Source organism: Aythya fuligula, chromosome 3 (assembly GCF_009819795.1).
Source record: "Aythya fuligula isolate bAytFul2 chromosome 3, bAytFul2.pri, whole genome shotgun sequence".
Lineage (NCBI taxonomy): Eukaryota > Metazoa > Chordata > Aves > Anseriformes > Anatidae > Aythya > Aythya fuligula.
The window spans coordinates 117,006,370-117,023,311 of NC_045561.1; the positions used below are offsets into that span (position 1 = coordinate 117,006,370).

Genomic DNA, 16,942 nt, shown 5'->3' on the forward strand with positions numbered 1-16,942 from the left:
AAGGGAAGGTCCTATCTACTCCTTCGCTCCCTTTTTGCAGAAAGGTTTTCTGCCCGACTGCTCCTCCGGTCCAGCTTTCCACCCATGCCAAGAACAGAATTTGCACAGCCGAGGGATGTAGGCAGGAGATGGCAGAAACACACAGCTGGAGCCGGCTCCTTCGGTGGCACTTCACATATATCCTCTTAAACTGATGCTAAAAGCAAAGCCTGAGCGATGAGCTTGTGGACTGGCCCAGAGATTTATAGGGGAAAAAATATAAATAAATAAATGCCCATATTCCCCAGGTCCCATCTGACCCCTGCTGATGAGAAGAAGATCTTCCTGCCACCAGGGACAGAGCTCATTGCCAAACCCTCCAGAGTCTCAAAATACACGAGAGTGCAAGCTGCTCTTTTGTCTTCGATAAGACTGCCTGTAATTTCAGCTCCCTATCTAGTTTCCCTTCAAACCACCCCTCTGCTTTCCACTGACAAGTTACACAAAACACTCGAATATAGTTACCTATTTTATCTCTCATTAGGATATTTATCAACCTGGTATCACACAGGAGCAAGAGGTCACCGCTTCAGTCTTCATGGCTTTTAACAGAACTATCATTCAGGCTGTCAAATCACTGGAAATATTCCTGAAGTTGGTCTGTCAACTGTGCCCGAGATCTTATCTCCACATGGCATGAAGCAGACTGTCAGGGAAGTGACATTCAAAGCATAATCTCATTGGAAATTGTAATTACTAGTTTATTTCTCGGTAAATACTGGCCAAGAATATCACCAATGCTATTTTCATTGGGGTCAACAGATGACACTATCCGTTTTATCTACTGCTATTTCTGCAGATCCTACAATAACGGGATGTGTGTCAACCAACCAGTGCACCCCACAACACAGACAGCAAAATGAAAGCTCAAAGATATTATCATCACTGATAAACTCTGGCAGAACGGAGAATTACTCCAAAGCTACTACCTTCTCCTTCCTCCAGAACCACAAAATGTGAGCAGCAGTGGAGTTGCTACGGGGAACATCTGGTGAGCCACTTTTGCACTTGAGATCAGCCAAGGATGAGAACTGCTTTGGGGATGTGAGCAGATGAACTTGAGTCTACGCAATCCTTCGGCTCAACTGGATCTTCCAACCAGGCAAAAGAGAAGTTGAAAAATATATATATCCAAAAATCCCCCAAAATACTGACAAACACAACTGTTGCAGCTCCCTACTGTTTTCCATATATGACTATCATTTAGCTAGGGACTTGTCCTTGGATTTTAAGGACAAGAAACCACTGTGGGACTCCAGCCTGACCTCTTCTACAGCACTGACCCAAGGTTCCTCAGCGATTCTGACACTAATCACTAATCTGACACGTAAGCCCAGCTCTTCTGTTTGACCTTCAGAGATATTCGGCCCCAAAATCTTGCATTTTGTCCAATGGAGAACTACCATAACTTAAAAAAATGCTTTGGAACCAAATTCTAGGAATACTCACTCTTCAAAAATCTGCATCTCATTCCTAGCTTCAGCTTTCAACCCCAGTGGACTGCTGAACTCTTCATGAGAACAGTCCTGAACTCTCTCCTTATAACAGAAGTTTCATTCTCATCCTTCTTTTCATGAAAAGTGCAAATCAGGAGGAGAGATCTCAACAGGACTTGATTACTTACAGCACCAGACATACGTAAATTGTAATTGTTGTTTTGCACGTCTGTCTCTGTTTGTGTACAGAAATTGCATAATCATGTCAGTGCACATTTAAAAAACTCACACACAAGGGTCGATTCTTTAGCCTGGTTGTACAAATCCGTGGCTAAACTCAGAAAGTCACTTTACTGATTCTTCTGAGCAGGAGCAATCTCTACAACATAAATTAAAACATCGGCAATACACCTTGCACTGGAGTGTGTAAAACTCTGACCTTCAAAGCTACTCCAATATCAACAAGTTTCTAATTTTTTAAACGTCATTTTCTTGATATTTTGACAGCACTCTCAAGCACCAACACAATCCTATCAAGCTATTAAAATTATCCCCCAAATTGTTGAAAACCAGAATTAATTGATAATAGCTCTGAAAGCCTCATACTTTCAAGAGATAATCTATGCCTCCTAATCTATAGCACCCTACCGTCGAGATAATTAACAATTAAAATAAGAATAGTTAAGACATCAGAGGTGGCGATTTACTCTTCCTTGTAATTGGATTTGGTGATAAGAATATTTTTTGAAATTACACAACAGCTGTCTTCCGAGCAGAAGAGATTTGGACTTTTCAGCTATTTGAAACAAACACGTAGGTATGTTCTGCTGCAGGCACCTTGAAGGCACCGACACACAATGGCTAAATTTGTACGACTATTCTTACACTTAATGGTGTCCCAGACTCCTAAAACTAACATAGCTGGCTAAATTGTTCACAAAATAAGAGGGAAAAAATGACAGATTTTTTTTTAAAAGCCAACAACTATCACATCAAGACATGATCAAGTGAGAATTATTCTGTAATACTTCCACAACCAGTTGGTGTGAGCACACGGCACCTTCAAAGCTCTTCTAGCAAGGCATCTAAGCATGAATAACGTGTGAGTCTTGTTCTGCGTTATTTACTTATATTTTTTAAATTGAGATCTACACACTACAAGGCTATTTATGTGCATTAAATCCTTTGGGCTTAACCCCATGATAAACCGGACCTTTGTGAAGACATCTGAGGAACAAATATCTCATCTACAATTTTGAACTTTGTACAGGGGAAGAGTTATTGAAGTGACATCCTCTGGATTAGCCAGTGCTCACAAAGCAGGGTCAGTCCATGGATGAAACATCTCTAAGAAGTGATGAGACCCTACAGAAATCATCCCTGGCACTACAGCAAGAGCCTACCCACTCGTAGGGCATGTGTTTGCTGCTTGGTAAGCCCAGCTTTCCAGGGGGATATACCATAATCAAAACTGTGGTTATTAGAAGTAAGGTTTGCAGGACAACAGAGGATTCCAGGGGTTTATCTGGCAATATAAATAAATACAAAACGTATTAATTGAATTTTACATTGCTCAACCCAAAATTTCATTCTGTTCTCTTTCAGGAAATACTTAAGAGTCAGAATCTGAGTTTTGTGCTCATCTGAAGTAAGGTATTTCTAAAAGTATAGTCTATCCTTGCCTCAAAATTGTGCTCTAATGTTAAGTTCAGCACTGGATCATGCAAAAAAACATATATACAGAACGCCAAGTGTGAGCAGCAAGGTCCCCCAGGTTGTTACCAGTTAAGTCTCGGTGTGGTCACATTTTTCAGCATTTTCTACTCCTCCTAGCTGTAAAGCTTTTAAGTCACACTTTGTCCCAAGCCTCCAGGAGAGGAAAAACACCACCCATGACATTTGTGATAAAGCTTAGGATGAGCTGACAACTTCCTGTGCGCTGCTAAATCACTAGCCTTTTCCCCTCAAAGGTCCACAAGTTTTTCTTTACAATTTCCAGTACTTGACCTGACTCAGCTTAGCTTAGCTCTGGAGGGCCGAGCCAGCCATCACTGTTGCTGCATTTTCAGGAAATAAAAATTGATTAAACTAATGAAAGGACCCTACAGAATCCAAAGCCTTAGGTAAGGCCAATTCTTGCAGGATATCCAGGGCATAAAGTCAAGAGGCTGAGGATCAAAGCTTCTGATTTTGGGCTCATCACATGTATTTTTCCTAATGGCTGGTACCTTCGAGACCTGGACCAGAACTATTATTGCATTAAGTGTTGCACAGACACAAAGCAGAGAAATTAATTTAATTTTCAGATATTAATAGAAGAATTTAAGAGTGGGAGAACAGCAAAGGTAAGAGATACACACACAAGAAAGCAGCTGCAGAGCCATGAAATAAATCCACAGCTCCTGACTCCTGGATCTGTACTCTATATCATGAGCTGTGATTTCTGCCATGTACTTCCTCCTAAATGTCATTGCCACTGCAGCTCAGAAAAGCCAGGCTCCCTGGGGACAGCCTCATCTGCTCTTTAGGAGGTATGACTAAAACAGTACTGGTAGTAATACTCTAAAAGCAACCGAGGAGTTCTTGACAACATCTCTATATCTAGAAAAATCAATTATTCTTTGTCATTTGGGGACTTCAGCAAAGCATTTGATACAGGGACGAATGGAAAATTATTAATAATAAAGATTGGTATAATTATGAGTTAGTTGCCTTAAGAAGTGGACTGAAAATTGAAAATAATGGCTTGGAAGGAGGTTATCAGTGGTATTTCTCAAGCAGCATTGTAGGAGTATCTTAAGAATGAAAACACTTCAAGATCTTGACACGAAGTCTGAACAAGGTAACGCACTCTGCTGATGACAAAGTCAGAACTCATGTCAATGCAGAGATTTGGAGTATCATAAAAAGAAACATGCAAACCTGAGGGCAAGAACTAGAGAGAAATTTAAGAGTCCACTATATAAGAGTACATGTTTGGGAACAACAGCAGCTACTGATGTACACAAAAGTATCACCAGCTGGAATAGAAAGATCATTGCCTCTTAAGTGACTGTAGGATGACTGAAAGACAGTGCAACAAAACCACCAAAACAGCAAAACCTGGATATTTCTATCAGCATGCTGGCTATTTCCAGTACAGAAAGAAATCCATCCAAATAGTTGCACAAGAGACAATGTACAGTCCTGGCCACATATTCAAGAAAGCTGAATTTAAAACTCATCAGACCACAGAGCAATCAGGATAGCAGAGGAATGGAATCTCTATCTTGCAAGAGATACAGCTTGTTTTACCTGAGCAAACCTCAAGGCTGAGATGAGGTTATGGTTTACCATAAATACATGAAGGATGAAGAGGGTCAACACTGAAGACAAGAGCTGGAGGTCAGGATCTATTCTAGTTAAATGATAATATTGATCCAACAAGGATGGGTACATACTGGTCACAGACAATCTCAGAAACGTAGATTTTTAACTGCTGAAACAATAAAAGCCTGCTGGGTAGCAGTCTCCCAGTAGGCTTTTGTACCCTTGGCAATATCTGCTTGTAAGATAGAGAATTTAATCAGTTTCTGAAAGGGATATAATAAAGGTTGAGTGAAACGAGAAGCTGGACATGAAACAGGAAGTCCCAGTCCAATGTTCCTGTGATTAGGAGAATATCAAGGAGTATTTAGAAACTGAAAGAGCGCCAGCCCATGAACATAATCACTAACAAATCAGATGACCTTTTCTATATGTTTTGTTCTTATGTACCCTATTTTCTTCTTTTTTTTTTTTTCTTTGTTTATAAGAAAATCGTATTAAAAAAGCTTTTTGGAACAGCTCCACGTTTTCTATTTTGTTGACAAAGTTCCTCACAAACAGTGCAGTATTCAAAACAGATTAAAACTTATGCATGCTGCGAAGGAAACTCAAGCAAAAAAGAAAAAAAGGTCAATTGTGCAATCCTGGACTAGAAAAAGAAAAGGATAAAAAAGAATCTAGGATGTGGTAGTGACTTTTGTGGTTAAAGCCCATATGGTTCCCTGATAACACATTCTTTTTAGTCTGTTTAAAGTGCTCCACAGTCTGACCAAGAGCCCATAAATACATGATGCAACATACTTAAAGAGTTTTACTTAGGAATTTTGCTCCCTCACTTCTCCATGTAATTACTCTGTTTATTACTTGTATAAAGACCTCACATCTGTTACTAGATGGCACTGAATTTCCTTTCACTGAGGTAGGTTTGGACTCTGTTCAGAGACTAGCTGCAGTGAGAGTCAGCACGAGGAGTTTGCATCCTTTTGGAAACCAGAAATGGGCACATCCAGCAGCGAGCTGAGTTGGACAGTGCTCATGGGCACTCCTTGCTGACAGCTGGCTGCATCAAAACACAAAGTGACAAGGTGCCAACCTGATCACTAATTCCATCCGAATGCTCAAGATTTTAATTTTGTGATTCACTTAAGTGGGTTTACTCTGTGGATAATATTACATACGGGTCAGGTAAATCTCCCTGTGAGCCATGACTGTTCGTCTTAGTTGAACTTGGACCTGGAATGACCCTCCTTGCCAGGTTTTGTCTAGTCCATTCTCAGGAGGCTAGGTAAGCTGAAAAAGAGCCAGAAGGAATGATCACAGCTTTATGATCACTTGTGCTCGTTACTGCAAAGGGAGCCATTTGCTGTTGCACTATCTGCTAAACTTCCCAGAAGTTTGCTGTCAAAAACTGAGTACGCTCCCCAGCATTGTCTCAAGCTCCTTCAGTACAGACACAGAAATAGTAGAGTAAAACTGTTACATCCTCGTACCAGAGCACATTCAAAGATACAGGTAAGAAAATAACGGTGTAGGTAATTAAAGCAAGCTTTTTGTTACTATTTGATCCTGTGTACTTTAAACAGGATAATCGCAGGAAGAAGAACTCCAAGAAGTCTATTGCTGCAATAGAAGAAAGCTCACAGAGAGAGATCCACAGCACAGGACTTGTACTTTTACACTGCACATAGAGCAAGCAGCATCTAGAGGTCTCAGCATGACTGTAGACAGCCCACTTTAGTACGTTCTGTATACGAACAAAATACAGTCCTTGGCTCAAAGAAGTTATGACCTAAAAAGATTGTAATTAAAAGTGGCATTATTTAATGTTCTGGAAAGTAAAAGATTTATTTTAGATACAAATAAAGCAGATCGTTGCCATAAATTTCAGAAATATCTAAACACACCCACAATTGAACTTCATTAGCTGTCTTTGCAAAAAGCAGAGTAATGCACACAGTACAGAACAAACTACTCATGTACACCAACTGGTTCTAAATTAGTTATAACCATTAAGGAAAATACACACAAATCATTGCGGACTACTCGAAGAAAACATACTTACAATCAATATACAAAACTGATCAGCAAAAATCAGCTGGTAGGCTGAAGGTCGGAGAACAACAGGAATCAGATTCTGCTGTCTGTATAAGCTGGAATATTCCCTCTGGAAATATGGTAATCAGTACTGCTCCAGTCCCTTCTCCCCTGCCCTGCATCACTAAAAATTAAAAATGTAGAACCACAGAACCCCGTAATGGTTGAGGGTAGAAGGGGCCTCTGGAGGTTGCCTGGTCCAACCCTGCTGCTCAGGCAGGGCTGCCTGGAGCAGGTTGCTCAGAAGAAACAGAAAAGGTCCAGAGAAGAGTAATAATGCATGCTATTAGGGGCAAGGAAAAACTTTCAATATAAGAAGAGGTAAGAGAAGAACTGGTTAATTCAGAAAGATAATCAGTACATTAATAGCAGTATACAAAATGAATGATCATGGGAAGGCAAATGCCATGTAATGCAATGTTCGGATTCCTTCTTCTGCTCAGGCAAAAGGGACCTCCAAGTTTTTAAACATATTTTAGCATACGAAATGGAACCAGGTACTAATTAGTTCTCATGAAGTACCCTGAAGACCTTCACAGCATTTAGAAGGAATTACATATTTATGTGAATAATAAGAATACCCACAGCAGGGTTTTAAGAAAATTAGAGTAAGAGATAAGAGGTTTTGTCCACAGCTGTATGCGTGCAAGCCATGTGTGAGCTAGCTCCTGACCATGGAGGATAGGTAGAAAGAATAACAAACACCATCATCATCATCACCTGCGTTACTGCCAAGCCTCCAAGTGGCAGTCAGGTGCCAGAACACAGCTCTACAAGCTGGGACGCTCACATGAAATCAATGCAAGGGCAAAAAAGGCAGCTGGACGTTGCACCTGTAAGCATCAAGGGGTACGCTGTGAAGTATGGGGTCCATGAGCTGCGTTGCTCCAGTAGATGCTCTTAAAAACAAGAATTCAAGAATTGGTTAAGGGCTCTTAGAGATCCTCCGATACAACTGAGGTACTGGAGCCAGCAAAAAGGACATCAGCCCGTGTGGTAAGCACTGGCCATGCCTTTCTGCATCTTCACTGAAAGCATCTGGGCACTAATAGAGATTTCTGATCCCGGCTGTTTGTGAATTGCTGTGATACTATGAGAAGACAATGACATATCTTAGGGTGAGGTCCTGCTCCTGACCTTCATTAGCAGGAGACAGAACTCTGAATATCTCAACTGGCCCTGCAGAAATGCAGAGTATCTGGGCTAGAGAAGAGCTCCCATTCTTGAAATATGGGCTTATTGCATCAGACAGTGCAGTTACAGGTCAGACTGACAAGGCTTGCTTTGCAAATGTTGCTTTCAGTTATTTTGACCTTGGCAAAAAAAAAAAAAATATCTGGAGTCTGCTGCAAGGAGTTGCCCCTCCCACAGATCTCTTTTTTATTATTAAAAAAAAAAAGGAGAGAGAGAACAAAGATACAAAAAGCACCTGAGCTCCCTGAAGAAGAAAAATAACTCATTAGGTGCTGGATCCTTCAAGAGACCAGCGGCTGGTGAGCACTTTGGGCAGACATCCTACTATTGCATTTTACTGCGTGCTCTCTGCCAAACAACTGGGATTTGCTTACAGCTGATTAGAATAGGAAGCTTGCATATTATGCATGTCTAAGAGGGAATGTGGCTTCATCTAATGCAAAATAAGAACAATGCTGTGTAGTAAGCATAAAATGGCTGCTCTTGCATTTCCTGAAGACATACAGCGATGACCCTGAGTCGAACCACTTGAACTTTCAGATAATAAAACGATCTTGCTTGTGCCTAAGTTGTAAAGCGAACTTTGCTGAATGCCTTTGCAGAAGTGCCTGTGCTCACAGATCTCACAGCCCTTCACGAGCTTGAACAGAAAATAAAGATCCGAAAAAAAATTCCCTTCCTAGGTCTCAAAGGACTTAATGAAGTTAAACCTCCCACTGCGACTTGCTGACTAACAAACACCTTATAATAGAATAGAAGGAGCTGGAAAGTAATGCAAAGAAGTCACTCGACGTTTCCCTCTCCGCTGAGATCAAGTATATCAGAACAATCCTGACAGGTTTTTAGCTAATATGCTCCTCAGAAAGACTCCATAATTTCTGCGGATAACCTTAGTGCTCAACCATCCTTAAAGACAGAAAGTTTTTCTTAATGCCGAACACAAATCTTCCTTGGTAGCCTGAAGGTTACAGGCTTTTAGCTTCTTGCTCGTACCTTTGTTTGCTCTGGTGCAGCCTCCCAAACAGGCACCAGGTATTTTACAGTCGAGAACGGAGTCAGAGAAAGGTTCAAGGACATCCGAGGGGCACCTCGCTCGCTCCAACAAACCCGAGGAAAAGGAGCAGAATTTCCGAGCCAACTGGTGGACGTCGTTACACTGATGAGAAACTGATGGTCTGGTTTTAACAATATACGAGCCTAATGGAAGAGACCGAAAGACATTACTTCCTGCTCTGTTGTCAGCCTGAAGAGGGAGAAACACAATGAATCCCAAACTTAAATCTCCTCCAAAGCCTTGCACAGGAAACTTAGATCCCCTATGGGGCCGGTATTAAGGTTCTGCTAGAAGACATAACTAAGAGTAATGGGATGAAATTAACTAAGAAAATTTCCTAACTGAATTTCAGGAGCTAATAGAGCTCTCATTTTCCCCGGGGAAGCTGTGGAAGCCCCAGTGCTGGGGAGAGCAGCAGTAATAGCGCTTTCACAATCGGAAGAATTTCTAATAAGGCATGTCAGCCCTGATAGCGCTCAGGACCAGAACCATGCACAGGGCTCGGCTGGCCCAGCCCAGCGCCGCCGGGCTGGGATCACAGCAGAAGTTGCTCCTTCAGGAGGACAGGCGAGGCTAAATGTCCTGCAAGTGACCGTGCAGCTGATGGAAACACAGCAGTGACTGGTTTGGGCACAAAGATGACTTTTGTAGCCAGCTTGGGCCCGCTGTGAAGAAGGAACAAGACTCCAGCCTGGTTGAATCAGACAAGAAGTTTGGCAGCGACACCAGGGTAATCATGGAATTGTAGGGGTTGGAAGGGACCTCCAGAGACCATCGGGTCCAACCCCCTGCCAAAGCAGTTCCCTAGAGCAGGCTGCCCAGGCAGGCGTCCAGACGGGCCTTGAATATCTCCAGAGAAGGAGACCCCACAACCTCCCTGGGCAGCCTGGCCCAGTGCTCCGTCACCCTCACCTTGAAGTTCTTTTGCATGTTGGTGCAGAACTGCCTGGGCTCCATTTTGTGGCCATGGCCCCTTGTCCTGTCCCCACAAACACTGTAAAGAGGTTGGCCAAATCCCTCTGTCTCCCACACTTCAGTTATTTATAAGTATTGCTAAGATCCCCTCTCAGTCTTCTCTTCTCCGGGCTGACCAGCCCCAGGTCTCTCAGCCCTTCCTCACAGGGAAGATGCTCCAGGCCTCGTATCATCTTTGTGACCTTCCACAGGACTCCTTCCAGGAGATCTAAACCTTAGGTTACATCTTCAACGATGCCAGCACAACTGCTGGGATGACCACGCATCCAAGTCCAACCAGACAAAACCAGAACAAAATACAGGCAAGCAAACCACCACCACCAATAATCACACAAAATGTGTACATCTCCCTGTCAAGCTTTCCCTTTCCTGCTCTCTCCGTCGTACATTCCTGTCATTTGCCCTGAGCCAGTTCTGGCGTGCCCCCGTTGCATGGCAAGCTGAATCAATTCACTGAAATGAGGGGAAAAAAAATATATTTTTTTTTTCCAAACTGAGCTGAATTGGCTGGTATTTCCATCAGGCAAGAAGCGTATCTGGCACAATGCAGGGTGGCAGCAGTAGGGAAACTGAGGAGGAGGAATCGAGAAGGGTGATGAGACAGGATAACACCTAAAGGATGAGATGGTGACAAACTGTTAATTCAGCTCAGCTCTACCACGAAACGATACCCTCCGTATCTTGGGAAATCTAAACCCATTTCTCTTATGAATAAAGTTGCCGTGGCTTACAAAGCCAAGTGGAGCACCCGACTCCGTTTTGCCACCTGTGAAATGGGGATAATAGGGATCGGTATCATTTAGTCCTATTTAACCTAAATATTTCTTTACATCTTTGCTTCGAGAGCAAAGGAAAGTGTTACAATAAAAATACAGACACACAAACCAAAACGACCCTCACTAGAAAAGTCCCTCCTCTCTAGACAAATTGAAATATTTTCAACTAATGAATTACTTATTTTGTTTAGAGCAGAATTTATAGTTATTTTAATGCAGTATTTGGATGAAGCATATACTTAAACAACATTCAAGCCCTCCCCCCATCAGTCTTCACTGGTACTCAGCAAGAGTGCCTCAAAACGGGTGTAGCCATTGATTCTGCTGCCAATCTTAGACGTTTTTTTAGCAACAATTTGCCTGAAAAAGAAGATAAACCTCAACTGCAACATACAATTACAGGAGAAGCACAAATAACTTAAAGAAGGAGAAAAAAAAAAAAGATAGACAACACAGCTTCATTAAAAAAAAAAAAAAGAAAAAAAAACCCTAAGGGGATTTTCAATTTCATAGTTCTAATGAGAAGGGTTGAAAAGAGGTAAAGCAGAGGGAGAAAAAAAAATCTTTGGGACAAGATGTAACAAAGGAGAACACGAAATTGAACCAGCACCAGACTTTCAAGTTTAACCTCCGGTTTCAATGGAAAGGACTGTCGTCGTCGTAGCTCTATTCCCCAAGGAGGGTAAGCCACACAACAACATCAGCGCTCACAAAACTCAGCATATTTCATGAGGAGGAGGCTCAAGAAGAGAACAGGTCAAGGTTGATATCACTAGCACAGCAGCAAGAGGGAGCTTGCACTGCAGTTGTCTGAACCACACCTAGTCTGCAGTTAAATATAGAACTTTACTTTCTGGAACTATTGCTCCTCTTAACCTTCAGAGCATAAATATTCGGAGCGGTATTAAAAAAAAAAAATAGAAAGGAAAGGGAGAAAGAGACTTTCTGAATCTATTGTCCGAAATCTAAGCCTAGCGACTAATAAACCATCCTGGGAGAATTTCCAAAAAAGCAGTAAAGATTGCAGAATTGAATTACAGAAACCACAAGCAGCGTTCTGGAAATCTAGTATAAACCAATTAGTTTCTTTAATACACATACCCTACACACGGACACTTATGCACAGCAGACATTTAAATACATGTGGTGGCCCTCACTATAATCTTAATTACATCAGGTTGGCACCGACATAGTAATTAATTGCGTTGGAATTAGTGTTGATTTGCATCTTTACAAACAGAGGAGCCCTCAACCTTCAACCCTCACCCTTCTCACAAAGTTCGTGGACCAAATCCTGAGCAGTGCTGTGCGTTTTCAGTTGGAGAGCCTGCTGGAAGTGAATCTCTCTCATTTTTGCAATCACATTCAGATTCTTCCCTTGAAGTGCTCTCAGCTGCTATGACACACTGACTTCTACCAACTGCATTTCATACCAACTGATTCCAAGTCAAAAGCGCATCCCACAATTAACTCACAGAGCAGCCCGAGACTTTGATCCTCATCCAAAAACTGCTTATACAGCTTCACAGCCACGTTTTACAAGTTTACGGGAAAAAGGAGTTCTGTATCACCTACATAGGAGTTTCCATTGATGTCCAGACTCAGCCCTCCTTCCTTTAGGCACCTAGCTAAATCACCAAAATTAGGTGTCATTGCAGAAGGCTCCTTTCTTGTAGGTAGAAGGGCTAACGTACCCCTCCCGAGTTGCAGCAGCGTGTTGGAATTAACTTCTAGATCCCTGCTGAATAGCCGGAGAGCCCGGATGAACAAGCACTTTGCTGAGATATCCCCAAAAGAAGCTGAGAATGAGGTGCCTAAACCCCTGCACACACCAAAAGCACGTTGAGATGCTGCAGGACATTCAAACACAACACCACGAAACACATTTAATTAAGGACAGTAGTCCATCAAACCGAGTACAATGCCTCCACTCCCAGTCAAAACCTAATCCTGTAGAGGAAAACACAAATTACCAGCTGGCACCAGATCACACGCAATGCCAAAAACTGTTTTTAGGGGCCAGGTGTTGCTTCCTGACCCTATGGTACCAAGCAAACCTGATCCGCTCGAGACATCCACGGGTCTGGTTACCTCCAGCCTGGCCGGGGCTCCGAGGCGTGTTACTGGAGGACTCTGGTGACTTGTAAGTGAAATTAGCTTCTCCCCAGGGCTCCCACGAGAGCGTTTTCCTCCCAGTGTTTCAAAACTTGTCACATAAAAGAGCTCATCCTTACGGCTCCGCCAGGCCTATTAAAGTCGCACAGTTAAGCAACCATATTCCCCCACTTGCTTTATGGTGTAGTTTTATTGCCATACAAAGCTTTTACCACGGCCCGAGTTTACTGTATTCTTGCCTCCAGTAAAACTCTCGGCCATGCTTTCCAGAACCTACCCATGAGGTTGTGAAACGCTCTGCCTGCGGTGACCTCTCAAGGGCTTGGCAAATGATGATTAAAGCCAGGATTAAGGCAACGTGGCAGAAGTCTCCACATAACCACAGAATAAGAGACCTCCGGCAGTAAATACCTTACAGAGCACGAGACAAGATGCAGGGAACAAAACCAAGAGTGGCTAAAAGAAGAAAGAGGGCGACGAAAAATTACATCAGGTGATTATGTATCTGCATACAGTACTTGATTTCTGATGTCAACACCGACTTGCTTCTTTTAATACCCAAACCCAAACCTTTCTGACAGACACGTACCAAACCAGTACAGGTTGTCTGAGTTGGAGTGGCAAAGCAGAGACGGGCTTTGGGAGAGATCTGGAGGAGGAAAGAGCACTGCTTGCTTGCTTGCTTAGCTTTCTCTTTCTGCTCTGTGTTTCCACAGCACCTAGCACAAAGAGTCTAGGGCAATATCATGATGCAAACACCAAACAGGAGTAGTAATTGCAGCTTAGGGCAGGCAGAAACCAAGAAGAAAAGCACCCGTGCCCAAGAGAGCTTTAATTCTACTTCAGAGCAACCAAATATTTCACACACACGGGGTTAACAAGAAGATGGCACTGTCCAAAAGGTACACATCTTTGTCATCCTACCTCCTGCAGTCATACAAGCAGTTCGAAGTACTAGCCATCGGGCTACACTGCACATCATCCTGCCCACGCAGAGGGGAACACCAGACAAATGCAGACCCCTGTACTACCAGGGCATTGCATTAGCTGGGTCTAATAAAGCACAACAAATTTTAACCATTTACATTATTTCCTTATGGGAAATGTTCAGCCAAAGCTGAAAACGTTGCAGTGCCGGGATAGAATATGGAACAAACACTTTTAGTTACTGGCCTCAGCCCTGCAAAGTCCCTGTGATGGCCTGTGGCATCCCAGAAGTATGCTCATGTTGTGTGTCAGGCTTGGGTCCCTGAGGGAGCTCTGTATTTTAGTATGTCAAAAAGAGACACCCCCCTGCTCCTCAACAGCTCAAAAGACCCTCGTGCAAGCAAGAAGGAGCAGTAGTACAGAAATGGCAGAAGCACACTCTTAAAATCTGATGGCCAAGGACTCTGGAGCTGCAAACTAGGGAGTACAGCGCACACGAAGCATCATCTGGTGCTGTCAGGGAAAGGAGGTTCCTCACGCTCCTGGAGGGGAGAAAACTCCTCCCAGCCACTTAGCCTTTAACAGGAATAAGCATTCATCCCTAAACTACGTTTGAGTTCACTAGCCCTTTCTTATTATGTGATATTATCCACAAAAGAGAGATTACTGTAAGCAGAGGGAAAGGAAAAGCACGTTGGCAGCCAGGAGTCCGGGCTCAGAGTGCTTCGTCTCTGCAGGACTGAAGAGCTGGGAGCTCTAATGATCACCTGCCACTCTGCATATGTGTTTGAAAGATCCACTTTGCTCTGTACTGTTCCCAGCTCACGTAAAAGGGTTGTAAGAGCCTTTTTGGAGAGGGAATCTATTGCTTCTTAAGCAAAGTTCTGCATCCTGAACAATTACAGTGCTGCTGAAATGCCACTCTCAAATATAAGATCACTCGATACGTTAGCAGGATAAAGCAGAGATTGGGAAGGAGAAATGTAAAGAGTGTGCAGAACCCCACCAAGACAGAGCCTGGAGTAGACTGGACGGAAAGGCAGAGCAGCTTAGCAGCTACAGAATATGAGATAGTGTCCAGAGGGGTACATCACTTTTTTTTAAGCAACAAAAAGTCTGAAATAGCTCCTCCTACTCTGCCATACAGAATACCGTGATTAACATTGTCATTGACAAATGTGATCACATCCATGAAAACGAAGCTAGCAGGAAAAAGGCTTCCAAATGCCCGTGTGCAGAACCCCGCAGCAACCTACCTTTCCATAACAGCCAGGCACTCCTTTCTCCACGTGAACCGACTGCCTCGCCGTAGTCTGAAGGTCCCCGAGGTAGCTGTGACTGGGGGAGGCGTCTGTCTCCATTCTGGCTCTTCTATTGGGATAGGAGCGGGTCTCATGCTTAACGTAGCCCCTACGAATAATAAACACTGCGTTTCCCAGTGCTCTAAAGATCAGGCCCATTCTCTCACTCCTGCTCACGAAAAAAAAAAGACAAGACAGACGATGAAACCATTCAAACTACAAATGTAAAGCATCATCAAACAAAGACACCTTAAAGACACACAAAGCTAAAGTTCCTGTCCCCAACCTCCAAGCCAGAGAGCAATAAGGTGACCATGGATATCTAAGGGAGACGTAACAGCTCGTCCTCTTTGCTTACAGCCACTCTGGAAATGCTCTTCTGTCTTCATCAAGAGGGAAAGTGTCGTAAAGAAGGGGTGAGCCATGCCTCAGCTGGGCTTTATTCAGGCTGTGCTTTTTTTGGCCCCAAAATGGGAAATAGCAGGTTTCTGTTTAACTGTCCAGACATCTCAGGAAGCAAAGGGTAAATTTATAGCAAAGGTATTTCGATGTATCCAAAGAGCTGAGTAAATACTTAAAATAGCTCCGCCGATAGAAGCATGCTCTGTGACCTGTGCAAATAAGGGCTCCTGAGTGCCAGCCTGCCTGGAAAAGTCACTGAAAGCAGATTAACATCACACCTCTCCTCTTCTGTCCCCTTTCTATGGATGTATTTCTCCTTTCCAAAAGCCTGAGCTGGAAAGCATCGAGTGGGAGACAGGACTCGACAGTGCCTTCAGGAAAGGCCCTCTGAAACTCACCCCTGATTCCTTCCACAACAGGCTCTCTGATAATAAATCAAGACAAACCAAGACACTCTGGGGGAACAAACTTTCATATATCCCATGGTGAGGATGGGAAGCTGGTACGGGATGTGAACCAGGGTATGTCCTGCACGACTTGCACTCACTGACTACCCCTGGGGGGAAGAAACAGCTGCTCCTCTAAGCAAAAATCACTATTAAAAAGTCATCTAAACAGCTAAATCATCGCTTATACCCAATAAGCACAACTGGAATTCAGGTGCTGAAGCAGCCTGGCAGGGCTGAGACAGACCCCTGGGCCCACAGCCTCAGGATGGATAGGATTTAACCATAAAACCATCCCGTGTTAGGGAAACACCGCAGCTCGTTTCATTTCTAGCAGGGTAAAAGGGGTTAAGGGAATTTAGAGCTTATCCAATAAACGAATTCCTACGGTTAAAAAGCAAGAAATTAGCGATTTCTGCATTTGGCTGCGTTCCTTTCCAGACATGCACGGTGAACGTTTTCCCTTCTGCCAGGGGCTCACATCTGTTTTAGGCAGCGGAGTCCAGAAACATTTCAAAACTTTCCCCTGGAGCAGGCTGTAGGAAGTGAATCCCACAACCCCTGCCTTACCTTCACGAGGGACAGTGACTCTGAATTCCCAGCTACACAGCCCGCACAGTATCACTTGGTTTTACTGACACATTAAATACTTCCCATACTGTCAATTTATTGGGAATTTATTAAATTTATTAAACGGGGCCATTTCAAGGAAAGTTCCTTATCTATTCTTTCTAGTATTTGCACAGTTTGGGTCAGCATCTGGCTGCTAGGTTTTAAATACACATCCAAAATTTTAAAAATGTCATTATTTATTTATTTAAGAGTCTAGGAGAACAGGAAAAGGAATTAGCTTTTCCTGCACTGTCTTAGCAAAGGA

At 43.1% G+C, this 16,942-nt stretch overlaps 1 protein-coding gene across 17 annotated transcripts in view; it reads right to left on the minus strand.

The window, feature by feature from the left end:
- Positions 1 to 16,942, minus strand: part of HMBOX1 (homeobox containing 1) — a 105,611-nt gene that overhangs the window by 17,575 nt on the left and 71,094 nt on the right. For all 17 annotated transcript variants that reach the window (XM_032183579.1, XM_032183587.1, XM_032183582.1 and 14 more), the window contains exon 6: positions 15,173 to 15,326. In XM_032183579.1, coding sequence (XP_032039470.1) covers positions 15,173 to 15,326 — 154 coding nt within the window. The remainder of the gene's footprint in view (positions 1 to 15,172; positions 15,327 to 16,942) is intronic.